The 27,700-nt window shown below is 46.3% G+C and overlaps 1 protein-coding gene across 1 annotated transcript in view; it reads right to left on the bottom strand.

The window, feature by feature from the left end:
- LOC311207045 (neural-cadherin-like) overlaps positions 1–24,948 on the bottom strand; it is a 39,592-nt gene extending 14,644 nt beyond the window's left edge. The window contains exons 1-18 of the mRNA XM_084282923.1: positions 24,800–24,948; positions 20,715–20,909; positions 20,199–20,424; positions 19,225–19,429; positions 18,742–18,853; positions 16,282–16,531; positions 15,948–16,090; positions 14,293–14,465; positions 13,806–13,974; positions 12,749–12,919; positions 9,950–10,122; positions 9,657–9,824; positions 8,731–8,980; positions 6,519–6,646; positions 5,362–5,548; positions 5,063–5,206; positions 4,056–4,339; positions 1,591–3,208 (exon numbers count right to left, since the gene is read on the bottom strand). Coding sequence (XP_084139049.1) covers positions 1,591–3,208; positions 4,056–4,339; positions 5,063–5,206; positions 5,362–5,548; positions 6,519–6,646; positions 8,731–8,980; positions 9,657–9,824; positions 9,950–10,122; positions 12,749–12,919; positions 13,806–13,974; positions 14,293–14,465; positions 15,948–16,090; positions 16,282–16,531; positions 18,742–18,853; positions 19,225–19,429; positions 20,199–20,424; positions 20,715–20,909; positions 24,800–24,926 — 4,723 coding nt within the window. The 5' untranslated portion in view covers positions 24,927–24,948. The remainder of the gene's footprint in view (positions 1–1,590; positions 3,209–4,055; positions 4,340–5,062; positions 5,207–5,361; positions 5,549–6,518; positions 6,647–8,730; positions 8,981–9,656; positions 9,825–9,949; positions 10,123–12,748; positions 12,920–13,805; positions 13,975–14,292; positions 14,466–15,947; positions 16,091–16,281; positions 16,532–18,741; positions 18,854–19,224; positions 19,430–20,198; positions 20,425–20,714; positions 20,910–24,799) is intronic.
- Positions 24,949–27,700: the final 2,752 nt, after the last annotated feature.

The raw sequence follows: 27,700 nt of genomic DNA, 5'->3' as shown, positions 1-27,700 counted from the left end.
TTCCAGAAGATGGGCACCAGTTTGTAAACACCACGTGCTGTCCTCTGTGGGTAATAAGGGGTGTTTGTTTGCTGTATGGCTGCATAGATTAAACTCAAGCAGAGGCTGCACGGAAAAGCAGTCAGGAAGGAAAAAGCTGGCCACCTCTGAAGAAAGATAAAAGAGAGATTCAGGAACAATGCCACAATAATCCCACCCATTATTTTAGCTGCCATGCCCAAGCAGCTTACAGAGTGGTTTAGACAGGGGTTGGGGTTTGGCAGAACAACCAAAATATTGACTGGATGACAAAGGGCAAAAAACAATAGCAATTTGGAGGAAATTACAGCAAGATAGAGAGGATGTCCAAAACACAGTAACCAGGCTTATTTGGAGTAGGTGGTGAGACTCTGGGATAAGAAGAAAAGCTGCATATATTCTGCTGTTTTTAAATCCTCTAAGAAAAACTCACAAATAAGTATTTTTGATTGTTTGTTTTTAACCAAAAGCTATTTCTGAAGGAAAGATCCACCAGTATCTCAATTCATTCTCAATATCTCAATTCATTCTCATATTCATTCTCATATCTCAATATGAGAATATTCATTCTCATATTTCAGTTCTCAAATCTACTGAGTAAAGAATCAAGGACACACAAGGAGCAAAAGCTGTGGGATTTCACCTTCTGAAAGGAAACACCACAAACCCTGAAATCTGAGGGCTGCATGCAACAAGGAGAGAAAACTGTACGTGTCCTGCAGCTGGGACAACATTCATCTGATACTTTGCTGTATGCGTGATGCCCTGGTGTTTGACTCCTATATCGTATGAATGCAACACAGAACACACTGCTAGCCTTCTGATTCTGTTACCTTAAAAACACTGGCTATTCCCTCCCAAAAATTAGCAGGACAGGTGACTTTAACCTTTAAAAAAGCAACTAAAAGAGAATTCAAACGTAATAAAAAGATCTGGTACTTAGGTTAGAAGCAGAGGTTCTCAGTATTTGCAAGAGTTTCCTTAGCAAAAAGCAGCAAGGTCTGAACTTGAGAGTGAGCACAAAACAGACAGAACATTTTGATACAAATAGATATAATAACAGATATAAATAGATAAATAATAATAGATATAAATAACAGCGTTTGTCAGCTGAAGGCTGATAGGAACGTCTCAGGCAATTTACACGAGTTCAAGTTAAGAGTATTCATTGATATCTAACTGACTGTTCAGTTCAGTCTGTGCAGGGAACAAGGTTCTCTGAGTAATTCAGATTCAGCCCAGCAACATTCTGAGTTCTGTTCTTTTCTTTTCCCCTGGAATGTTAACTTTGCTGGAAAACTGCATCTGAAAACAAGGGATCATTACTCAAACGTGACAGAGGTCAGCCAGCTAACCTCTTAATTCAAGGCTGGCTCAGCTTCTCCCACAAACCAAGTGGCTCAGAGTCCCTTCCCTTGCACGCCTACTGTTCTTTGTGTGGGCTTGAGCAAACTTCAGTAGCTCTTCCACTGAGATCTTACGCGGAAGAGGCCAGAGTCCTCTTGTGAACCTCACAGCTGCTCCTTTGGCCTCGCTGTTACACCTGGAAGCAAGCACCAGAGAGCGCCTTACCGTCGTAGCTGTAGATGAGGCACTCCATGTAACCAGCTGAATGCGGGTGGTCGTTCTGGTCGCCGATATTCACAGTTAAGGTGTTGGTGGAGCTCATGGGTGGCACCCCGCTGTCTGTGATCAGGACGGGCAGGTAGAAGACCTTGTGCACTTCCCTGTCGAAGGTACGCAGCGCAGTGAGCTGGGCACTTCCATTATGGAAATCCTGCAAGTGGAAGTTGCCTAGACCGTCAGAATTGCTGAGTAACTGGAAGGAGAAGGGCGCTCCGTTAGCAGCAGTGTCTCGGTCCTTAGCATACAGCAAAGCAGACGTCTCGTTCACTTGGACTACCTGAGGAGCAGCTGTGTTTTCCCACACCACGGGGTTATAATGAGCCTCAAACTCCGGCCCGTTGTCATTTACGTCCTGCAGAGTCACTACAACGGTGGCACTGCCTGCCAGAGGGGGCTGCCCCATATCTGTGGCGATAACGGTGAGCTGGTACCGTGTCACTGCCTCATAATCCAGCAGTCCTGCGACGACCACCCAGCCATCACTAGCCACAGAGAACTGGCCACCAGGGTCCGACTTGTTCAGCAGGTGGAAAGAAAACCTTCCGTTCAGGCCAGAATCCAAATCAACAGCAGAAACCTGAACAACTTTGGTGCCTACAGGCACATCTTCCCCCAGAGCAGCCACGTCATAGAATTGGGGGAAGAAGACCGGGGCATGGTCATTGGCATCCTCCACGTAGATCACGCAGTGAGCGATGCTGAAGAAATCCACGTCCTCTGCTTTCAGAGTCAAATTGAACACCCTCTCGTGAGGCTTCTCGAAGTCGATCCGCTTTCGCAGCCGGATGAACCCGCAGTTGTTGACTTTGTCTGTCTCCACGGAGAACTTGCGGTCGGTGTCGCCGTCGAGGATGCTGAACGTCACCATGGCGTTTTCCCCCTCATCCCTGTCCGTAGCAGACACCACTGCAACCTCGGTGTTAATGCTCGCGTTCTCGGAGATGAATGCCGTGTAGATTCTTTGCAGGAAGACCGGAGCGTGGTCGTTCACATCGGTCACCAAAATCGTGGCAGTGCCTGTCCCAGTCAGCCCCCCTCCATCCTTGGCCTCCACCACCAGCAGGTACCTGTCCTCCTTCTCCCGGTCCAGGGAGCCAAGCACGGTGTAGATGGTGCCGCTAGCGGAGTTAATTGAGAACAAGTTGAGGTTAATTTCATTTTGGACGTTCTGAACGATTCTGTAGGTTAGCACAGCGTTCGTGCCAGCTTTTGGGTCATCAAAGTCCACCGCGGTCATCTCCATAACAGCCGTGTCTGCTGGGGAATCCTCAGGGACGTGACCCATGAAACAACCAGCCGAGACACAGAGGAAAAGGGGCGCGTTGTCGTTCACGTCCCTCACTTCTATGACAACATCTGCGAAGCCAGTCAGCCCCTCTCCGCTCTCATCTGTTGCGAGAACGAGGAAGCGCCACGTTGATCGCTTCTCGCGGTCTAACCTCCTGTTTGTGCTGATCTCGCCCGTGTTCTCGTTGATGCTGAATTCGCTCCCGGCCCCCTGTCCGTGCAGGGAATAGCTGATGGCATTTTGATCAGCCGCTTGGTCGGGGTCTGTTGCAGAAACCTAGAAGAAAGCACAGCAGGGAAGTGTTTATGCAACGGAAACCAGGAAAACGCCGTTCTTTTATTGATGTCGGTTGGTATTGTGCAGGCTACAAAAATAGCATGAAATTTAACAACAAACATCTCTTGGTTTCAGTCACTCAGGTCAAGCACTCTTTTAATAAACATCAATGCACAGCCTAGAGAAACAAAAAGATCGTGTTTAGACAGGCTAATGTATTCTTCTTCCCGTTATATTCTGGGAAGAGGAAATAACTCCAGAAAGAAGCAAGTGGGAATAATAATAATAATAGCTCTGCTGAGCACATGTGTCTCATGAAACTCTTCAGAGCTGTAATACAAAGACGAAGAGGGACTTTCTCTCAGAGTGAGCAGAAGGCTGTGGGAACAGGGTGGCCATATACCCAAGCTGATTATCATCACGGGACAGAGGACTCCCAGCTCCACAGCCAAAGAGCATCCCCTGATTATTTTTATTTGGTAGTATAAGTGTAGCCAAAGAGTCTGTGAACTTAAACACATGAAGTACGGATGCTAACCACGCTCACTCCCTCAAGTACACGTTCCCTTGCTTTGTAAAGGAAAGCTAACTTACTGTTCAACATTTCTGTTGGTCAAGGGAGCAAGTCTATCACACAAATTCAGCCAGATTCTCTTTATTCTCTTCTTTATAGACAGTTACTAGCTAAATCCTAATACCAGGGCTTACCCGTTCTGATGATACTGTCTCCTTAGATTTGTGTGCATGGCTGGGAATGAGCCATTTTGTGTGTGTGAATGGCTCAATCCTGGGGAAAAAATTTAAAAAAAATATCAGGTTTTGCTCTGCTGCATGAAAAGCACTTTACCTTTAGAACAAATGCAGGCAGATCTGTGAGTTCCTCCAGGACACTGCCATAATACTCATTCTGAGTGAAGACTGGCGCTTCGTCGTTCTTATTCACAACACTGATGATGATAAGAGTGTGGTTTTCCCACTTCCCATCAGATGCTACAAGCTGGAGCTCGTAACGCTGTTCTTGTTCATAATCCAGAGGCTGAACGATGGAGACAGTTCCAGCCTCAGGTTCCACATCAAAAACTCCTTCCGTGTTTCCTGACGTGATCTGGTACCTGAGTTTGGCATTTGCACCTACAAGAGAAAGCAAATGACCACAGCCTGCATGCTCCCTGAACGCTCAATTCACTTCTACATGGTGGACATGTATCCAAGAGCAACCTTATTCACCAAGAACCAGGCTGTTACAACGTGTGTAGGAGATAAAACGTAGACACAGATGCAAACAGAACGAGCCATATATGTAATCTGATGGGTTTGTTTATGGTAGATTGGGCACAGGGTCTGCAATTTTATCCACAAATATAATTTGTGGTCACAGACAAGTTCCTGTTTATTGGTAATGAGGGAATCATGTGCCTCTAATTTATGTATTGTGCATTCACTTGCCAACAATAAAAAAGTAACACACTATTAAAATATTAAAAGCTATTTTTGCTTTGCGTTTCCTAAACCTCCTTCCTCAAATGCCAACATTCTTTAACTTTTTAAAATTTTTTTACCACTGGATGGTGCTAAAATATAACAGGATTGCTCTGCTTTAAGACAGAATCCATCTGAGAAGAACATTCTGCCTGTACAATAGTAGTAGTTCGCTGCAAAATGTTTAGGAATTAAAAAGAAAACCATTTGGTGCTTCAGGTTTACTTCTCTATTCACTTCTACAAATGCCTGAAGTGCTCAGTTGTCGCCTGAACGCAGAAATTTGTTTGCCCAGGAGGGAAGTAACCCTACGTACAACACACAGGGATGCTAAGAGGACTTACAGAGAAAGACACGGAGGGCAGGTCAGCTCACCTTCATCTTGATCATTTGCTGTCGCCGTCACAACAGGACTTCCAACGTCCCTGTCCTCATCTACGCTGGTCTCATACACCGACTGAGGAAATGCCGGGGCGTTGTCATTCACATCACTGACAAAAATCCTTATGTAGGCTGTGTCTAAGGAGATACAAGATGAACATGTAGACTAAAAATGGCAGGGGTGGAACACCTGATCGTATCCCAGACAGCTGACACATCCCCAAGTCTAGAAAAGTTAAGGAATCCAGTCTCTGATATCTTTTACCCAATATATAATTTGTTACTAGTTTTACCTGTATTGGGCTGCCCATGGACACCAGGCCTAGCAGATTCTGAAGAGTCCTGAGACTGAACTTCTATCAAGTAGGAGGCTTTTTTCTCTCTGTCAAAAGATGCATGTGTGGAAATAATTCCTGTCTTGCGCTCAATGGTGAAGAACCTGTAGTCCTCACTAGCATCTTTCAATATAAAGTAGTGAACCTAAAAGGTAAATAGTTAAAGGAGGTTGTGTTTTCCTCTTTCATTTGTATGGCCGAGTGCTGCAACCTCTCCCTTCCCCAGCAGCCTCCTGGGCCTCTCCACAAGGTGGCAACACTCTTGGGAAGGAAATTGGTCTGGACAGAACTTTTGAAGTTTTTTGCCCATTTCAAAATAAAAACAAACAAACAGAATTCTCTAACAGAAGAACAGCCGTACCAGTCATAGCAAAGCCCATCAAACCAGTATCTCATCTCCAACTGTGGTCAGTAGGAGACAGCTCAAAAATAGCAGAAATACAGAGAAAGTGAGGAATGACACCTTTCCTGGTGCCTCCCCAGCTTCTAGCAACCCACAGATTCTGATACCAAAGAAGCAGGGCTAATAGATAGAACAGTTTGGGTCCTGTTCAACAGGGTGTCCTGCCTCATCACCCCACCACCACAAAAAAAAACCTCAAATATGAACAAATCAAAATCTTCACTGATGAAAGCTGTCCATTTTTTTCCCCTTTAGCAAAGGTTTGGCTTTTTTCGTTTTTTTCTGAAGAAAAAACGAAACATTTCCACCCAGGCATGGTTCCACCACATAGGTTACTCCACAGGAGCTGCAAAATGAGTTACAAACCAGCAGATCTGTACGAGCCAGAATTCTCTCCCAGGAGACTTTACAGGATTTTTGGAAAAGGCTCAGGAAAATGCACTGAAAATGCATGTTTCCTTCAACCCTGAGAATCACACAGCAGTGCTTTGCCACAGTTGCTGGATCAGGACGTCTTGCTATGACACTGGATCCCAAAATCCTGAAGAAGCATCTTCTCCACCTGCATCCCTTCTTATGCTAGACAAATGCTTGACAGTTGTTGCAAGCGTTTGTGGGTCATTTCCCTGTCACCTGCTGACTGTGCACTCTCACCGATTGCTATACTAAAACTTGCCTACTGGGAGGAAAAGAATTGGATGTGAGGTCAAACCTCTCCATGTAGACCAGAATCCAAGTCTGTAGCTAAAACCTGGAGCACAGATGTGCCAACATCGGCTCCTTCTGGCACGGACACCTCATAGCTGGAGGACATGAAGAATGGCACGTTATCATTGACATCTGCAAAAGAAGACGATTGGGACCACGGTGAGAAAATGTATTTTTTTTTTTTACCAGGGCCATAATTTTGCTTAGAGAAAGGACTCACATTGTTCATAGTAAGAAGCAACCCTACTTTTGTTCTTCCCATTTTCATGGGAGCTGTTAGAAGGCATTTTGTAGACATTGAGTGATTTCTGAGAGACAGTGGCCTAATCTCAGATAAGACACTAGCTAACAATTTGACCAGCAGTATTACTATAATAAATCCATGAATGCCAGGACCAGGAGGCCTTTTGTTCCCAGTCTGTAAAGAGCTGGTTATCTACTGAAACCTGCAGCAGAACCGCTCAGAGTAGTTAATTTCAGCATTTTATTATTTTATTATTTATTTTATATGATTGACATACAAAGAAAATTCAAATTGCAGAGTCTGGTGTTGACAAAGAATGTGTGTCAGACAGTCGTTGTTGGTCTTTGCAGGGCAGGACAGCCAGAGCTGTGTTAGGCTGTAGGATCTAACGTTTATTTAGGAGGCAGCTGCACATTAGCCTCCCCTCACCTAAGCACTGGGCACTCACAGGAGCAATGCTGACCTTCTCACTCTTGTCATCCTGCTCTAAGCAGTGGGATGCTCCCTCCCACCAGCAGCACTGTGTGCTGACAGTGCTTGTTTTGTGGCTCTGACAGAAAACTGACCTTCTGGAGAGAACGGGGCTAGGTGAGCTAACAAACTGTAACAGCACAGCCACTGGATTCCGTGAAAGAGTGGCAAGCAGCCTGGAGAAAAAAAAAGGCTGCTCTGAAAGTGGTCATCTGCAGCCAGATCAGATTGGATCAGATTGGATTGTGGCAATGCAAAGCCATGTTATGTTTTTTATCAGTGGTCGCCTTGCTTTTCTTCCTTGTCTGACCCTTGGAGAGAGCTAAACTGGGGAATATATGTTCAGCAATTTGTTGGGCCAGCTTTTGCTGCATTTTCTCCCTACAACTGTTGTGTAGGAAGAGTGAGCACGAGAGATGGGAAGGGTAGCTATGGCTGTGTTGATTTGGTCATCCCCCTGCTCAACCCATGATGAATCCAACTGGTGTTACTCTTTGTAAGAGGATTACACCCAGCAATGTTACATATTCCCCTAAACCTTTTTGCACTTTTCCCTAACAGCCACATTTTAAGAAGCTTTTTGCTTGTGAGTAAAACAAAGTTTCTAATAAATTCTGCTACCAATGACTGCACTGTCTGAAAAATATTCTGGGACAGGCTCCACAATCTACAGCTTGTCTTTAAGCACCCCTGCCTCACAGAAGGGTTTTTGCATTAGTGGACTGTGGAAGACAAGCCAACACTGTGATAAAGTGAAACAAAAGCATTAGACTCCTATTCAAATTACCACTTAGGTCTTTCATTTCCATGGTGGTGACAAATGTTTTTGCTGAAGACTTCATTTATTCTTATTCTAATCCTAAATGACTACAAGTATCAAAGAAATTCCACTAAAGCTTCAAAAGGCAGAGATTAAATTTGGACTTTGTTTTATGTGGTTCTACAGGAGTAGAGCCTCACGAAGAGATTTCACTGTAAGGCGGGTTAGGTCAAATCTTAGAAAATTCTGTTGTAAGAACATTTTCATTTCCATTTCTACAGTTTTTACCTCAATGTTAACTAGAAAATTCTGAATGTAACAAAAACGAAACAAAACAAAACAAAACATATCAACCACAAAAACAAGCTCTCTGTACTGTTTCTCCTTTTATAGTGCAGAATATTTCCAGTGATACACATCTCTTTTCTATAGCTTGGGGACATTTATTAGATTTCTCTTATTAAAATGAAATCTTTCTATTTGTGCTTATAAAAGCAGGTACTAGCATTGTGTAAACATTCACACAGCACATTTTTTCACTACCACATTTCCTAGTTATACTTAGAAACAGTCTCAAACAGACTTTTTAATGACCATACAACCTCCTTTTGCAGCATAGAAATGCACAAAGAGTTTAAGGTGTTTTGTAGTTTCATGGACGTTACCTTAATTCATGGTGTTACAGTAAAAACAACAACAGAACTGCTCTGAATGAGCTGTTCTAACAACAGCAGGCCTTACCTGTCACATTAATACAAATAGTGGTGAAGGAAGCAAGAGGCATCATCGCTACGTTTTGTGCCCGGACCCTCAGGGTGAAGAACTTGGTTGTCTCGAAGTCAAGTGGTTCAGCGACCAGAAGAGAAGCAGATCCATCGGCTCTGTTTGGCTTCAGGTAGAAACGAACTGGCATGTTTGCCTCTGGAACCTGACCCTCCTCCAGGTTATACGTAACCCTGGGATCACCAAGAGGGGATGTGGCTTTGATGGTCTGAAGAAGAAAAGAGCCACCACATACAGTGATGAAGCGCAGGGTTGCAAGTGTGCAGTGTTCAGTTTGATGGGGAGAACTGTGCATGCATGGCTACGATAACAGACAAGAGACAGTTTACATCCATTCTGAAGAGCTGAGTTTCCTTGTACAACATTTAGGCTTGCTGTAGGTCTTTAACTGACAGCAAATTTACCTGCCTGTAACATGTGGCCTGGAGAAGAGAAGGCCCCAGGCAGACCTTACAACGGCCTTCCAGTGCCTAAAGGGGGCTACAGGAAAGCTGGGGAGGGACTCTGTGTCAGGGGGTGTAGGGATAGGACAAGGGGGAATGGCTTTAAACTGAAAGAGGGGAGAGTTAGATTAGATGTTAGGAATAAATTCTTCACTCAGAGGGTGGTGAGGCCCTGGCACAGGCTGCCCAGAGAAGCTGTGGATGCCCCATCCCTGGAGGTGCTCAAGGCCAGGCTGGATGGGGCTTTGGGCAGCCTGGGCTGGTGGGAGGTGTCCCTGCCCATGGCAGGGGGTGGGACTGGGTGGGCTTTAAGGTCCCTTCCAACCCAACCCAATCCATCCTGTGGGTCTGTGATTCCAATGCAGACACAGAGAGAGCACAACAGAGGAAGAAGATGAAACGAATATAAGAGGGAGGGAATTAGTCATACTTTTAACGTACCACTACCCTGGTGTCACGGGTGGTGTTTTCAGGGATGGTTACCCAGTATCTGCTCCGCTCCCACCGGGGCGGGTGGCTGAGGGCACTGGTGATGGTTACGGTCAGCTCCACCGTGCTGCTTCTGTTGCCTCCATCTGTTGCTACAACATAGCAACTAATGTGAGTGGCCTACGAAACAAAGCAGATGGAGGATATTTGCAAAGCATTTTGTACAAATCAAGAGACAGCAATGAACCCTGTGTGATGGGTGTGAGGGGTCGGGGCTGCTCGGTTCCAGCAGGCAGTGACATTACCTGGGAGATCGGGCGGTTCACATACACCCAGCCCGTGCTGGGGTTGATGTGGAAGTACTCCACTTGACGCTCTAACATTGAATAAGTGATGGCCGCGTTCACGCCTTGGTCACTGTCATGAGCTGCAATGCGGAGGAAACTCGTCCCCACGGGAGTGTCTTCGCTGAGGAAATCTTTGAGAAGACAGAGGTATTGTCAGCAGGACTGGTTGTCATTGACTGAGCTGTGTAACAGGAACACTCCTGCACATAACAATCAGTAAACGTGAGAGGGATCTTTACAGGTCAATGCCAAATGTACAGCACAGCGCTGCCCTTTAGATAACTCCCATCCCAGGTTTTAGTGGTAATCTGGAAGAGACTGAGGACGTGGGCTTCCCTGGGCCACTTCCTCGATGAAGCTGGTGTTTCAGAGCAGCTCGTTTCGCAGCAAAGCCAGGTTTTATCACTGCTTTCTCAATCAGGGTAGCATGTTAAACCTCATAATCCCCCTCACAGAAGAATTGCTGGCATTTATTTATCTTTTGGTGCAGGCCATCCACGACCACGTCAGCCCCAAGTCCCTGCTAGGCTCTATCAGGGCAGAGCTGGGGACTGTCACCCTGACAGCTGCTGGGTGCTGCTGTCCCTCTGCGACCACGTCTGGCATCACGAGGGGTTCTGTGTGAGCAGGATCAATGCTCAATGCGAGCGACTGCATCCCCACGGGGAGGCAGGAGGCGATCACAGAGCATAAAGCCCTGGGTCCTGAGGTCTCACTCTGTGTTTCCAGCAATCCACCTGCAACAGAGGCTGTGTCTTTGTGCCAGTGGTCCTAGGCAGACCAACCCTTCACTTTTAAAGCTGTCATCTAAAAATCTGCCAGCAAAAAGCTGCACAGTTGAAGTACCCAGTGCCCAGAGGAGTAATTCATTTTGTCTTCCTGATTCCTAGCAAGGACGCCAACAAAATCATGAGAAATAGTGAGCAGGTCTACTTCAGCATTTTTGAGGTGGGAAAATCAGCATTTCACACTGTTTATAAAGTGGTCTGCTCATGTCTTCTGTTTTTTTCTCCCTTAACATCTACAATCTGTGACAATGGGGCAGTAAAACTGCAAACCACCACAACTCCATGAACACAAAGTTGAGCTTTAATTAGCTTCTCTTATTCCCATGACAGTTAATTGGCCTAGGATTCATGTCCCTGGTATGTCAGAACAGCCAAAGCTACTCTCAGAAAAGATTTACTGGCATTAAAATAGATTAATGAAAATGGAATTTATTGCTAAGAAACACTGTAAAATATCCTTTCGTTGTGTTTAAATTTATACTTTTATAGTCAAATCCTGTTAAATCACATTGTGAAAAAAAAACACCACACATTCACAATTACTTGGAAGGGTCATTCTCTCTTATTTCATGTACTTCTACTTGCTGCTGGCATAGCTAGCAATTACTATGCCACACACTGCACAGAGATAAGCAGTTGTTTAATGCCTGCTTTCCATGCAGATGATGAAATACATGGCTTAAATGCGGGATTTGACCAACATCCTAGTGCACAGGAATCAAGAACCAGCAGTTCCCGAGAAGAACAGGAACCTGTGACTAATGGCGTTTGATCTCGTTAGAGGGGAAGCTATTTTTAATTCTGTGATGTACAAACATTGATTACTTACGTATACATGCTGGCAAAGTGCTACACACTAAAGTGACCTCTGCGTTTTCCCTGTCCCAAAGGGCTGCCTACGCTATAGGACCTTTGCAGGTTTCCTGTTGTGTTGGGTCCACCACACCTGTGCTCATGAAAAAATTCCCCCAAAATCCACCTATTCCTTGGAAATGCCAAAGTCATCATAACTACCAAATGCAACCCTTCAGCTTCACTACTTTTGAAAACAATCACGGGCAGTTTCACTTGAAGAACATACTTGAAGGTACAGTAGAAAGGTTCATCTTTGCACAAACATTACTTTTGTCTCAGGGGCTCCTCTGCTGTGTCCTAAAATGCTTTTATGAGCCCTCTTCATTTTAATACGACATTGGTCACTGCTTTGCCCTATGTGACATTTCCACTGAACAGTCAAAACCTCCAAAATGGACTTGCTGTCATGCACATAATCAGCCATTTTTTGCCATTCTTGGTGAGGCAATTATGCAAGAAAAGCCTGTCACAGTTCATCAGCTAGGAAGCATCCTTGTCATTTGTGGGTGACATAAAATGTACTGAAGTGCAGGACTCTACTGGGGAAGCAGCAGCTGAAGGTAAATTATTGAAAAGCACATCGTATGGGGATGAAAAAGGGAATGGCACCAGGGCAAATGGGAAAAGCTAGCTCAGGAGCACAGGAGGGATCAGGGCTCACAGCCAACTGTAGGCTATAAGCCAAGGATTTCAGGCTGTTTGACAAGAGATAAACACAACTCCAACCTATTTGAAGTGGGGCACTGTATCAAAGAGACACCGATGATGACTGCTCTTCTCATCAGGGTCGTTGACTTCTCAGCTTTTGTCACGTTTCGATTCGGGGAATGCTGAATAAAAATTCAGAGTGCAGAAAAACGGGGCAGGAAAAAGCCACAGAGGAAAGGGATCAGATCTGCCTGGTTCATAGGACTGAAAACTGTCGGTGTTTTAGAGAGTATTGCAATAAATAAAACACTTATGAGATTTATTAATTCTGCATTCTTCCACTGACAATGAGATATGCAGTAACTGGCTTAGCTGGCAGCAAAGATCGGTCACCCAAAAGCTGACTGTCATTGTTAGGAACAACTAAACAGGTTCACGTTGTGGTAGCAGGAAAACCATCACTCACACTGATAGCGGCTGTTCTCAAACTTGGGCTCGTTGTCATTGACGTCAGCGATGAAGATGGGGATCTGACAGACGCCGACCAGCGGCTCCTGCGCTCGGTCGGTGGCGGTCACAGACAGCGTGTGCTCGCTCTGCTTCTCGCGGTCAAAGCTCTGCGTGGTGGTGATCACCCCTGGGGACACAGACACCTCAGGACTGAGCCTGCAGAAAGGGTCCGGCGCTGCTGCCGCACAGGAGGGAGCTACACCTGCACGCAGCACAACCATAAAGCTCAATCCTTGTCCAACCCTGCAAGGCAGGGCTCGGACCAGAGCAACTGCAAGTCCTGTCTCTCCTTTCTTCACTTGCCAGACAGCACCAGTGGTCAGCAGCCTTCTCGAGAGATGTCCCTTAGGGCTATTGCACTGCTGATCCAAGTAATTGAGAATTTGAAAGATATTATTGCTCTGGGGAAGAGTCACACCACAGGAATCTTAAGTGATGTAGTCAAAGCCTTGTTGAACAGACTAAAACAGGGTAGAATCAGGTAGCTCGGTTAATAAATTGAACATGTTTCACCCCGTCTTCAGCTTTTCCTCTCTGATGACCAAGTCTCTCCCTGTCTCAGCTCTTTTCTTCTGGTTGTGAGACTTTAAAGTGGCCTTTTTGGGGCCCCTTCCAGACATCCACCTGCACTATGCTTGAGACAAAGACTCTGCTTCCCTATTGTTGGCTCCTCCAGTTTACTGGGGGGTCCTGGACACCAACATGCAAATATCCCACTTGACTGTTTTGACTACAGGAACATCAGCAACTTTTATAGCTCCTTCATCTGAAGTACATCAAGACTGTCACTGTCTCAGAATAGCTTTTTACCTTCACATCGACCAGGGGTTTGTTACCCTACTCAATTTGCCATCTAAGTCACTAACAACTGAATCTATACAGATGGTTACCCACTTTATTTTTTTCCCAGTATTTTTTATAAGCTCTTATGGCTTATAAAAGCCATACAGCAGCACTCTCACTAGAATACCACAGCGTTTTCCTTTTACCTCAGTAACCTGGAAGCCACTGACCTGTGTCTGGATCAATGCTGAAGCCCAGGGAAGCTCCGTCGCGGTGCATGAGCCCGTACTTCACCTCCCCGTTAACGCCGAGGTCTGCATCGTAGGCTTCCACCTGCAGCACGTACGTCCCCGGAGGCTGGTTCTCCAGAACCCAGGTGCTGTCACTGTAGTAAGTGCACTAAAAATAAACCCAAAATCCAGCCCTATGTATTACACCAAGCCGCACAAATTAGCTGCACCATGGCAGCACATAGGAAAACTCAGAAGAAAATCACTTCTATTACACATAGTCACAAAGAAATCAAGCTCTAAGGGAGAAAAAGGATGGAAAAAAGAGAATGAAGACTTTGCTCTTTAAGCGTGAAGAAATGTGTTCGATTACAGACTCATTCAGCTTTACACAGTCCCTTCAGCCCAGCAGCTATCACCAGGAGCCAAGAAGAATTTATAAGCCCAGCTACGATGGGAAAAGAGTATCTGCAGAAAGACATCTTACCTCTCTGAAGACAGGCTTGTTGTTATTTACATCATTAACTCCTACAATAACCTCAGCAAAACTGCTGAGAGGGGTGGGCCCCCCCGAGACGTTGTCGTCTATGGCAGTGATGTTCAGAATGTACTGCGGCCCCCTCAGGCTGGGCAGCGGGCTTCGGCGGACTTTAATGATACCTGAATTTGGAAGCAAAGTGCAATTTTATTTTACCACACAAACAAACAAAAAAATGTCAAGACAGCATCACATTTCTCTGCCACTGTGTTTTTGGGTCAGTTTGTATTTTGGTTGCAAAGCGCAGGATTCAGTCTTCACCAAATCACATCAGTCACCACATCAGATCACGCAGTCCTAGGACAAAGGCACCAAATTTTGGTGATATTCAAGTCAACCATGAATATCAAATAAGTAATTCTAGCTGATATGACGCATCTCCACTTGCAGAATATGTGAATATGGTGATTCCTTTTGATTTTTGACATACAGGTGAAGCAGTCAATACAAACTAGAGGATATCATAGAATCACAGAATGGTTTGGGTTGGAAGGGACCTTAAAGATCACCTAATTCCAACCCCCTGCCATGGGCAGAGACACCTCCCACCAGCCCAGGTTGCCCAAAGCCCCATCCAGCCTGGCCTTGAGCACCTCCAGGGATGGGGCATCCACAGTTTCTCTGGGCAGCCTGTGCCAGGGCCTCACCACCCACATAGTAAACCATTTCCCCCTTACATCTAACCTAAACCTACCCTCTTTTAGTTTAAAACCATTCCCCCTTGTCCTACCACTACAGGATCTTGTAAAAAGTCTCTCTCCATCTTTTTTATAAGCCCCCTTCCAGTACTGGAAGGCCTCTATAAGGTCTCCCCAGCACCTTCTTTGCTCCAGGCTGAACAACCTCAGCTCTCTCAGCCTTTCTTTGTAGGAAAGAAAACGTTGCACCCTTTGTGCAGCTGCCAGGGGAGAGAACTTTGGAGGACAAGAATGGACACAAAAGGAGGGAGATAGAGGCCAGGTGGAGTTTTTCTGTGGTATCTTGTCTTCCCTGAACACATTCTGCATTGCCAGGTGGGGCTGTCCTCATGTTTAAGAACCAGTGTTACAGCTAGAAAAGGGAGCGAAAAGATTTTTTTTTCCCTCGGTGTTTTTAAAATGTATTTGCTTTATGCATTCAATAATTGTACCTGCAAAGAAAAGCCAGTCAGTTACCTCTCTTTTATTGAACCATGCTTCATGAATAAATGCAAAGATTTAAATGGCTTAAGAACTACTGCTGAGGTAAGATGCCATTTATTATGAGACAGTTGAAACTAGATTGTAGTTACTTGGCGGCCCCATATTGTATTTAGTTTATGTAAAAGCCATTCTCTTTTTAGGATCCATTTTCTCCCATGCTGAACTTGAATTTGGTGTACGGAAATTAAAATAGAAGAGGTTGCTTAGAATTAATACCTACAATTTTATCTTCCAAATTTGTATATGAGGCAATTGCTGTAGACCAGTGCTGAAAAAGGGGTAGAAAAAAGGACACTTGGAAAAAAAGTTGCAGGAAAATTAACAATGGGATTTTAAAACTTGCTCTGAATCTGTCTGAGAGTAACCTGAAGATAAAGCAGGTACTTGCATTGATTTATAATTGTGTTGTATAACCTTTCTTACCTTTCTGGCTATCCAGTTCAAAATTGCCCTCCTCATTACCTCCAGCAATTAGGTAAAGCACCCCATCTCCATCAGGGTCCTTGGCCCGGACAGTGGCCACCAAGGCACCGGGACCAGCATCTTCTGAGATGAAAGTTCTGTAACTGGTGCACGGAAGGGAGAAATTGGAGGGTGTTTAGTGCCAGCTTCTAAAGCCTTTCTTCAGATACATTACCAGTGAAACCAGGGGGTACTTACAGATGTACAAAAAAAAAAGACAAAACATTTAGCCAGATGTTATCAAGGTTACACAAAGCATCTGTAAAAAGCAAAGTGGGCATTCAGGGTGGCTTACACGGGCTGGGAGAACACAGGAGCCTCGTCATTCACGTTGGCCATTCGAACGCGCACGGTCGCGGTTCCTGTCCGAGGGGGGTGTCCTTTATCGACGGCTATCACCACGAACTCATACATATGGTTTGCTCGCTCAAAGTTCAGCCTCTGGTTAGAATTGATGACCCCGTGGCGCGTGATGGAAAAATCAGTGCTCTGGACGAAGTAGGCGACCTCCGAGTTGGAGCCAGAGTCGCAGTCTGTGGCAAGAACTGTTAGGGAACACACTTAACACGCTGCAGCAGGGCTTTGGTTATGCTATTTCCTACCTAATAAACTTCAGATAGGGTTTTTTTGGAACAGAAAGTCCATAAAAAGCCATCATAAAAGCCTCATTTGCAGTAGGAGGCTGGGAACTCGTCAGGAACCCGGGACAAACCAAGCAAGACAGCTCTGCCCCAGCCTGGCTGCTCGCTGCAATGCCCTCAGAGCGCGGCAATCCCAGCTCTGCAACCTGCTTCCTGCAAACAGCAGTCAGCACTGGTAATTAACACGCAATCAATATGCACATTGTTTGAGCATTATCAGGCACAAATTGTGTCCTCGCTCTCTCTGGGGATGCCGTTCCAATTTAATTAGCTCCCGGCTACGTTACAGCTAATGTACTTTTTAATTACCTGGCGCTGCGAGGTATAAAGAGGGCTTAAACATTCCTCCCCGACAAGTGTTTGCTCAGTACCCACGGAGTCCCATCTGCTCCAGAGCAGCAAAGCAGCAGAGCAAAGAGCGAGAGCTTACATGTTGTATCAGAAGTGATTTGAAGAGCAGGAGCTCACCTCTTTAATTACCCTGCAGTTTTTCCAGCCAGCCAGTGAGGCTTCGCCTCATCCCGGTATTAAACCACCTCCTCATTTGAGCAGGATCATTATTGTGGTTCTAACTTCCTGTGAAACACCTCCAAATCCATTTACAAAAACACATTTTACATGCTCAATTATACCTTTTTTTTTTCCTTTTTTTTTTCCTTTTTTTTTTTTTTTTTTCTGACAAATAGGGAATGTGATGCCGGCACGTTACACAGCTGTCCAGTGCGCTGAAACAAAAACGTTCGATGACCAAACCCTGCGTTTACATCATCCACAGGTTTAACAAGTGGCACAGTTCATAGTTTTACCCAGTATTTACCATAACATACCCCATAATTCACCCGGCATGGCAAGACAACCAAGCTGGACGCGCTCATTGATTTGGGCGTGGGGCACACATTTTTTTTCCCACAGTTGGGTGAATTTTAATCAGCTTTACAAGTCTCATGGAGAGAACGGCATTCATCTCTTCAAAGAAAATCACATGCTTGGGAACTTCCAGCAGTTAATCGTTCTGATCAACTGGCAACTTACTTCTTCCCAGGAGCCATTAAACCAAAAACTGAGCTGCAGCAAGTGGTGAGCTCTCTGGATAAGTTTGCAGGGAAAGCAGTCCCTGCAGCCCTGCTATCAGCATGTTGCCACATGCTTCTTATCACCACTGTGTCCTGCACAAGTTCAGCTTCAAATTCAGGCAACTTACAGCTTTGTCTTCAACAGACAAGTCCTAGATGTGAATGTTTTCACTGAGACTTGCCTTGGTGCTCACCCATTTTAGAGAGTTCATCCCCACCCCGAGGTCTCAGCCTGCACTCCTGTTACCTGGCACCTGCCCGTGCTTCGCTTTGAATACTGACAGTGAGCACATGTGCGTTTTCCTGGTTTTAGGCAGAGCACATCTGTGCCACCTGTCACATCATGATGGGCTACGTCAGACCTGGAGACATCTTCAAAGATGAAAAGCAGAAAGACAGGTTGGAAAATGGACTTTTACTCCTCTTTTTATTGGACTTCATGAAGTGAGACAAGAGGTGCAGCGCCATCCAAGTTGAGTCCTCATCTGTGTAACCACAGGATTTTAAAAGTGACTGTGAAGTTTTGGTTGGAACTTGGGGTTTAAAATTATTTCCAACAGCTCCATTTTTTTCAAGGGGATAATATTCTGAAAGTGGCTAGGTTTAGATTAGATACAAGGAGGAAATTCTTTACTCTGAGTGTGGTGAGGCGCTGGCACGGGTTGCCCAGAGAAGCTGTGGATGGCCCATCCCTGGAGGTGCTCAAGGCCAGGTTGCTCCCAAAGCAGCATCTCTGGCCCCCTTGTGCAGATGCATCAGCTCAGGGCTCCGGGCATCTCCCTGCATCACCAGCTCTCTCTGGTGCTGCTCTGCCTCACGACCCTGCCTCACACCAGTTGCAGAAGCTGTTCCTGGACCATTCAACTCCATCCTCACCTTAAGACACTTAAAAATCTACTTCCAGGACACCTAAAAGCCATCTAGAGACCCCGGGAAGTGCACATTTTACAAAGTCACTGCTCGCTGTAGAAGAGCAATTTCTCATGGTAGAAATGTGAACCTGTAACACCAAATAATGGGCCTGAAGGAAGAGGTGCTCACCTTGCAGAAGAGACGTGCCGACAGGAATGGTTTCAGGAATGTTGTCCCTGGTGTAAATGGAGCGCTGGAATTCAGGAGAACAGTCGTTTTCATCCGTGATATGGACCATGACCTGAGACAAAAGGAGACCCTGAGAAGGAATATTGGTTTCGACGCTCAGGAAAACATGCCCCTCACCCTGGATACAGTCTGGGCATTCACTGGAGGTATAAGGATGGGACGTTAAACATTTTCCCACACTACAACACAGAGAGATGTCATCTCCTCCACTTCCAAGCTGATGAGAGGCAAAGCCAAAGCCAAACAAGTATTTCATTGAGCCTAAATGACCCCAGATCAGAGCCCAGACTTCTGCCGTGACCACAAGATATCCTCCCTCCCGAGCACCATCTCTCTTCACAAATTTTCTGGACTGCCCATGCATGTAACTCGCTCAGCTCATGAGGTACTGGAGCTGGACAGGACGTGAAGCGATTCCCATACCTCGGTCACGCTGCTCAGCTCGCTCTCAGCCTCCGTGGCTTTCAGGAGGAGGTGGTAGAGGTGGTGCTCGCCCTCGTAGTCCACGGGCTGGCTGAGGTGGAGCTCCCCGCTCCCCTGCCTGACGCTGAACAGCCCGCTGGGGTTCGTCAGCAGCGAGTACGAAAGGGGCTGGCTCTGGAAGGAAACAGCCTCGACCACTGCTATTCTGTAAAGAGGGAGAGAATAATCCTTCGCTTCAACTCTACAGGGAAAGATGTCAGGGGGTACCTAGAAGAGTGGATGATAAAAGGTGGATTTAGGCTGGAAGTCCCTGTGCTACAAGAAGTCCCCTTGCCTCTTGTCAAACTGATCCCTGACACAGCAGGGCTGGGATAAAAGTGCTTTTCAATCCCCTTCTGACCTGAAATTCCCTTTTCTTCCCCTAAGTACCCTTCCCAGCGCTTTACGGCAGTTACTGTTCTGCTTCAGTTACATAGATAACTGCTACACTTCTGACTTCCTTTGAAGTTTCAGATTAAGAAAAGGAGATGGTTCAGATGGACAGGAAAAACAGTAAGCACGGGGCCTTTCCAGATGCTGCTGTCCCCCCTGCAGGCAGTGAAATAAGTGCTTGCCTTTCTACTATGACTTGTGCTCTGAAGCTCCATCTCTCACACCAGCCCCTGGCCAGCATGAGACAGTTGAAGGCCATCTCAGTGAAAGCTCCAGGGAGGGAGCCAAATTTCCCTCCTCCCCATTTGGTCTCTTTTAAGGAGCAAGTGGCACATCTGCAGCAGTTTTTCCTACTTGACCAGCTTATTTAGAGGTTTCTTATTCCTTAAATCCCCTACAGTGTGGCTGCACCTGCTGCTGGGCACCTTAAAACCCCCTGCTGCTCTCCAGCAGCCGAACAGACTCTCAAACACCAGAAAAAGGATCACTTATTTCCCCCCCAGACGATGGTAAAGGAGCTCACCTGACACAGCAGGACTTACTTCTCTCCCGCCGGTGTATTTTCGGGGACAAACACGCTGTAGGACACGTTAGTGAACTGCGGAGGCCGGGAGCCCGCCAGGACGGAGATGGAGGCGTAGGGGCTCTTGTTGCCGTACTCATCCGAGGCCTGCACGGTGACCACGTACTCCTTGTTCCACACCAGGGGCAGGCCCGTCGTCCTGATAACCCCGGAGTCTGCATCAACTTGAAACCGCTCCTCACCACCTACAAACATAAGTAAAGCTGGTGTGAAACGTGCCCTGCAGCAAGAGCGTTTGCATCTTCAATGTTTTAAGGTAAGCTATCCTCAAATCATCTACCTAGATCTTATTTCTTCTTCCCTCTCCTTATCTCTTCCTCACACCGTGCTGTTGGCTGGTGTAAAAGAGTAAAAGAGACAGGACTGTACAAAAACCAGAGCCTTAAGCTACCCACTGAAAGGATAAAATGGGAGACTGATAAGAAAAATCTGCAGCTTGGCAGATGCTCGCTGTTTTTTTTCAGACCGGACCTACCTGCAAGCAGTGTGTACGTCAGGCCAGCGCTGGTGTTCTCGCTGTTACTGTGTCGTGCAGCGAGCTGGTAGACGAGAGTGCCTTTGTGGGCATCTGGATCAACACGTGCCAGGTAGGGGTAGGGGTACATGGCCCAGGACAGGAGCTCCTCCTCTGGGGCCAGCAGGGTGACATGGCAGAGGTACCAGTCGTCGTCTGCAAGAGATGCACGCGCTGCTGGGCAGCTCGTTCGCAGACCCAAGGCGAGGACTTGGAACTGCACTGCCTGAAGTGGGTTTATAATGGAAACCTCTGGGAAGCTGAGAAGCAAAAAACGTGCCTAAAGATCACACCCGAGAAATAGTGGTGGTTATTTTGTTTACATCCCCTCTGGCAAAAGCAATCATTTCAGTGTAAACCAAACAGCACAGCACATGAGGATGTTTCCGAAGCACTCGGTTCCGTGGCACCAATTACCTGTTTTTTCCTCACATTAAAAGAAAGTAATTGCCAGGAAACACCTTGTGGACTGAATAAATTAATAAACTTCCATCTCAAATATACCAAAAAAAATGGTTCTAGAAATCCTCCAAATGCTTGTCCTATAAATTTGCAATTTTCCTTATGAATCACATTTTACAAGAGGAATTTTTAAAAATGTAAGCAAATAGACTGAAAACTATGGAAAGATCAGTGTGTTTTGGTAGAAGCAAAAAAGGAAAAAAAAGAAGAGTGGGGGGCTCGTTTCTTTACGTGCAAGCTGCCTTCAGGCTGCAGACCTCCCTGCAGACACAGCAGTTACTGAGGCAGCAAGGTACAATGCTTGGCGGGCAGGCAGCTTGCACAAAATCTGTTTGTCTTTAACACTACCCATCATCACGGAGACCGGGGGAATTGTCACTTATTTTCAAGATCCTTCTTGTTGTGTGTGTTCTTTTTTTTCGTCTTTCAAGCACTGCTCACTCCTCTCACTCAGAGGGTGATACATCTTCCTCATAAACCACCTAGGAAATCACAAAGCAGATTGCTCAGACTTTTTCCTAACTAGATGTTGCATGGCTGCAAGCCTCTCTTGTGCCCCAGTTTCTAGTCATTAGTCTTGTCTAACAACAGAGTTATTTTTTTTTTGCTTATTTATTTATTTATTTATTTATTTATTAACATTTCAGCTGCTTTTGAGCACTCTGGTCTTTGCTGTGCAGTTAGGATCAGTCCCAGGTACTCCAGTACTACCTAAGGACGGAACAAGCATGGGCGTCAGATTCTCATAAAGCAGCTCCCAAACAGCCCCTAGCACCAAAACAGCTGCAGCCCAGTCCTCACCAGCTACACAGCATCCGAGAAGAAAAGCACTGGATCTGAAAAAAAAACAACACGTATGGACATGGTTTGTGAAGACTCTTCCATGTGTATTTTTGTGCCTTTCAGAAATTTCCCCCAATATTTCAATATACACAGGAATTATCTACTTAAAGAGTATTTAAACTTACAGCAAATGTCTTACAGGAGTAATTAATCTCTAACTAGCATTCACTGCTGGTTTTACAAATGCCTTTGGGCCTACAAAAGTGGTATTTACACAGTCATGCTGCCAGCTGTGCCCCCTCCCTCCTGCCCCAATGGCCTTTGAATCCAGCAGCTGATTTGTTCCTACAAGCCTTAGGAAAGCCAGCAGGGATCCCAAATAATGGTTCGCTCTGAGGGAAAGGAAAAGAGAAATCAGCTTTTGCATGGTCTCAATGAGCAGACTGGTGCAGTTCCAGTGCGTCACGAAAATGACGGGTCAGCTCCACACCAAACACTGATGAGAGACTGTAGAGGGTGAAAGTTCTGTTAGTGAACAACAATTGCTGTGCCTGCACTGAAACACCTGTGTGGAAGCCACCAGCACGTGAGTGAGGACAGCCTTCAAAGGGGAGCAGAGATGCACAGATGGGATGAAGATCAGCTCCGCTTCAGGATCGTATTTCCAAAAGCAAAGGCTGTTTGCACACTTGCCTGGATTTGGGGCATCCCGTCCTGCAGCACCAACATCAGCCACTCGCTGTGCTCGTGGGGTGTGAGGCAGCAGTGAGGGCACGCTGGGATGTTTCTGGCAAGGTGCAGCATTGATCTGGGTCTGAAACAAATTTTTAAGTGCCTTCCTGTTGCTTTAATAACCTGACATTTTGGAAATATGAAATCATAGGCCGTATAAAGAGAGTTGCCAGGCTTGTGTTAAGGATAAAGGGCTGCATATTCTCCTCTGGAGGTCTCTGCTCCTCTCTTTATCTTGTTACAACCAGGCATCTGTTTAAGTGATGAGAAATCCTTATCTACCTTGCTAGGAATACATGTAACAAACTTCACATTTACCTCGTCACTTTTGAAGTTGTTCGCTTGTTTCTGATGTCTACACGTTACCACACATTCTTACCACTTATTTATTGCCCCTGGGTCACTACATATTTTTACAGTGAGATTCTTCCAGAGATACAGACAGACAGGGTAACACAATAACCTTCATCCTGGAGCTTGCTGTTTTGTCTAATGATCCCTGGCCACTAAAATGGTTTTACGGTTCAAGCAAATCCAGCTTTTCCTCTGCTGGCACCTGAACTTGAAGGCATAGCGGTGGCATCCACATATGGCTTTAATCAGCCCGATAGTGGGAAGAGAAAACAGCAGCGTGACCTCTGAGCCTGACTGCCAGGTCAGGTTTCTGCTTCTGGTCTCAGGTTTGGTTTGCTCTAAAAATGTCAGGGGGTGCCAGGAAGAAATGGGCTGTTTTTGCATGAAAAAACTAAGCTGTGTCTTCACTGGAAATCAGAGCTGGCAACGTACAAGGTTACTCATTAGTTTGTACAGAAGCGGATTAAGCAGATTAAATGGTTTTCCTTTCCAGGTGGGCATGCTGGTGGAGGTGTTTTTTCTGGCAGAAAGCGCAAGGAACTCAAAACCGCTTGATGTTTGAAAGCACGCTGTGGGATAGGTGCATTTTCAGGAGCTTTAGGATTTGACAGATGCCTTTTTAAAAACGTAGCTTGCTGTCGGTGAGTCGCACGGCTCGCTGCTTTTTGGGCTCTGCTTACAACACCCCTGCAGAGGAGTGGGTCCACAGAGCCCTCTCAGCCACAAGGGCAATCCCATGCCCACCACTGCTACTGCTAAATCAGGATTCACGAGGCTTCAGTACCCCATACTCACATTTATTTCAGTAATTCAGTGCTAATACCTCATCTTCTAGGACTACAGTGAGACGCTGCCCTGCGTTACTGCCTTTTCCTTGGAAACAAAAAGCCAACACACAAATGTCACTGGAGAAGCAGCACCCGTGAAATACCTATTTCCACTCACAACACTTTTATGTAAACCACGGCAATTAGTGAGGGTCTGGTGGCTTCGTTTCTCATTTAAGGAGAGGATAAAAAGTTGGGCGCATGTCCCATAGTATTGATTGCTGTGTCACCCACTGCTAATTGTGTTTGGTAAGTGGCATGAGGAGAAACGAGGAGCTGGCACAAGTTAATTCTGCTTGGCTTTGGACAGTTCACCAGATTGCTTCAGATGAGAACAGGATGCTCAAAGCCTCTGAATCTTTAGCTGTCTTCATAAGCAAGTAGGAAGAGATGCCACGTTCACTGCTGTGCACATTTAGGAGATAGTTAGGATTTTACAAGTGGCTCAGAGGAGCGCCTGAATGACCTTGTCCCACTTGACCATCGAACTCCCTTCTCCCTGAGGCTCATCCCTTGTCAATACTCCATCGGTGCACAGAGAGGAGTAAAAACACATCGTACAGCGTGGGTGATTTACACAGCACTGCCCACAAGGTCAGTTCCTTTCGCGAGGGATAAGCGAGGCGGTCAAGCAGCACGCCTGTGGCTTGACTGAGGAGCTCTGCCTTCACTGCCAGAGGGTTTTTTAAGGTTTGGGGCTGGAAATATCGCCCAGCATTTCCCCGTGCCGCTCCCCAGCGCTGCCCTGTCCGAGGAGCGCACCCCACACCGCGCTGGGACCCGCAGTGGGAAGGAGCTCACAGCCCCGAGCACCCCAAATCCCTGTCAGCCCCCAACCCCATCCCCTGTCAGTGCCCAGCCGAGGGTCCCGGCGCCCCGTTCCCTTACCTCGTCCCCCTCCCGTGTGCACCTTGACGAGAGCCTCGGCTCCGCCGCCGGCGGGCAGCTCCCCGCTGAGGTAGAGGCGCCCCGAGGCTCTGTCCACCCGCAGCGGGGCCTGCCCGGGGGCCGCCATCTCGAACCAGGCGCCCGGCGGCAGGGTGAAGACGGTGTCGCCCACCCTCGCCCCCGGGGGCAGGCGGGCCGCGTACCTCCGAGGGCCGGGGGGCGACATCCCGGGCCCCCCCAGCCCCCGGGTGGCCCCGCAGAGGGCCAGCAGAGGCAGGGGGAGCAGCAGGGCAGCCCGCAGCATGGCACGGCTCGGCTCGGCTCGGCTCGGCTCGCCAGCGGGCTCCCTCCATGTGCAGCCCCGGCCCGCCCCCGCCGCCACTGCCAATGGTGTTCAGGGGGCAGAGCCACCATGTGTGGTGTCCACAGGGCTCCCAGTGGCGGTCCCAGCAGGGTCCCTCCTCATGGTGCCCCCTCATGGTGTTGGGTTGAGGTTTTGCTGCTGGAAATGTGCCTCATGCTGAGCCCGGCTTCGGTGGTCTAGCAGGGGGCTGGTTGCCATCACCCCAGTGACAGCCCGTTCCTACAAGCTCCTGGCCCCCATTGTTACCCCAAGGAAGGTGGTGGGATGAGCCACGTCCCATCCGAAATAAAACCCCAAAGTTGCTCAGCAGGGTGTGACCAGTGACAGGAAAGCACTAGCAGGATCCAAGCAGCGTTAACTTGCTTTTACACCTCACCTTTCCTCTTTGTGGCCTACCTAAAAATGAAACGTGAAAAATTCCCTATCTCCTAAAGGCACCGGAAAGATCATTAAACCATGACACCTACCCTAAGCCAGCCAGAACACTGGAATTTCTGGTCCAGTGTTTATGGTCTAACCATAAGTGGACCCCAGGATGATCTTGGAGGTGTTTTCCAACCTTAATGATTTTGTGATTTTGTGGGCACACAGTTTAGGGAAAGTTCAGGTCAGAACTGAGATACAGATGGGCAGGTCATCATCTTTAACGCATTGCATCCTACTGGCCTCATGCAACCTCTTAACAAGCAAAGAAACCCACTGAAAACCAAGCAGTAAATGTTATTAACATTGCAAGACACGCTACGCTTTCTGGTCTTTTATATTCTCATGAACATTTATAAACATACAGTTTCATCTACAGAATATCAAGACGTGGGCCGGATTTTATTCATACTACTGAGATAAATAATCCCTCACATGCATGAACCCATGCCCTCTTAATATGTTGCTAACATGATTTTCATGATGTAAACTTAGGCACCTGTTGGCAGAAACGTATTATATTTATTACCTTTCCTGGGCAGGACACTGCCGAGGCAATCGGATGGCTCTTTCCACATCACCCCATTTTCCAAAGGAACTCGAGTTTTGCTGTGAAACTGAACCCAAAACCAGAGACTGACCTGGCGTTAAACAAGGAGGCAGTGCCAGCAGGAACAGCGGATGGCTCTTGGCTCTGATAGGAAACAACGGAAAAAATAAGTAAATAGAAATACATTAAACAAGCTCTTTAGGAATCTTCAGGACACCATCACCTTCAGCAAAACACATTTTTAGGATTCTTCTCAAGCAAACCTGATGGGGTGAACTGGGGACCGTGCATCACAAGCGGTAAATCTAAGGCCTGCTGTTGTGAGGCCGAATCAGCAGCAAGCTCAGTGGCCCTGCTCTGACTGCACCCAACACAGGATTATCACGTCAGGGAACAGATCAGATCACTACAAAATGAGCCCTCCAAATTTAATTTTTTTTTTAAAAACAAAGACTTCTTCTCTAGCATACATTTATCCAGGTGTTAGTAACGTGGAAATAGATTGAAATTACACTGCTAGTGCCTGCATGCTTCTGAGGTAAGTTTTCGTGATGAAATGAAAGCAAGACTTGGTTTTGATGCACTTTTCTAAAACTGTACGAACAGGTCAATCATTCCTGCAGAAACACTCAGTATAACCGTGTGTTATTATCCACATTTGATGTTAGGTCAGCCAAAGAAACAACATGAGCTCTTTCCTGTATCCACAGTTTCAATGGCCAGGGTTGGATGGGATGAACAGCTTCATCCTTGCCCATCCTTTGTCAACCTTCTTCAGAGGGAGAATGGGAGAACCCTCATTTTACAGAAAAGGTTGGTATTTATTGCAATGGTGTAGCAAAAAGGCAGTCTTGACATGTTTTGGGTCCTTCCTCAACCAGTCAATGAGGTATCATCAGCTTGATGGTCAACACACAGTCAAAACTTTGAGACCCAAAGAAAGGCCAAGGCATTGTGAAGCTGTTCAGAATGCTGTAGGTGAATGTATGTACTGCGGGTGTGACATAACCTAGTGAGCCATTCAACAATACTCTATATTGCTTTACATTTTTATATTTTATACGCATTTTAATTCATGAGATGCATCTCAGCTCATTACTATTACAAAAATGTCTACCACCTTTGTTACCAAAGCAATCTGGAAGTGTATAGGAATAGAAGTGTGTGACTGGGCCACAGCAAAAACTGGAAAATCTGGGAAACTAGGTCCTAAAGACAGATTACAGAACTAGCAAGTAAGGAGAGGAAACAAAATGAAACAAAACCAACAGTAATTTTACCTAACTCCTCTCACTGATTAGGATCAGAATATATATTCTGTTATATATACACGTGTGCGTATGTAAAATACACAAACACTTTATATAAAAATATACATGTATTTATATGTACCCGTAAATAGTATTTTATATATAATAGAATATTTTGCATCTCACAGCTGGTAACCACGATCTATTTTGGATAAGCAGGTAGAAGAGTGCAGAAACACCAGCATGTATTTCACGGTGGCAGAAAGCCCCATTCCCATTTCATAGAGCCTAGGGTGCTTGAAGCATTCATGGCT

Source organism: Netta rufina, assembly GCF_964035555.1.
Source record: "Netta rufina genome assembly, chromosome: 2".
Classification (NCBI taxonomy): Eukaryota; Metazoa; Chordata; class Aves; order Anseriformes; family Anatidae; genus Netta; species Netta rufina.
This window is presented reverse-complemented; position numbering and strand designations above follow the sequence as displayed.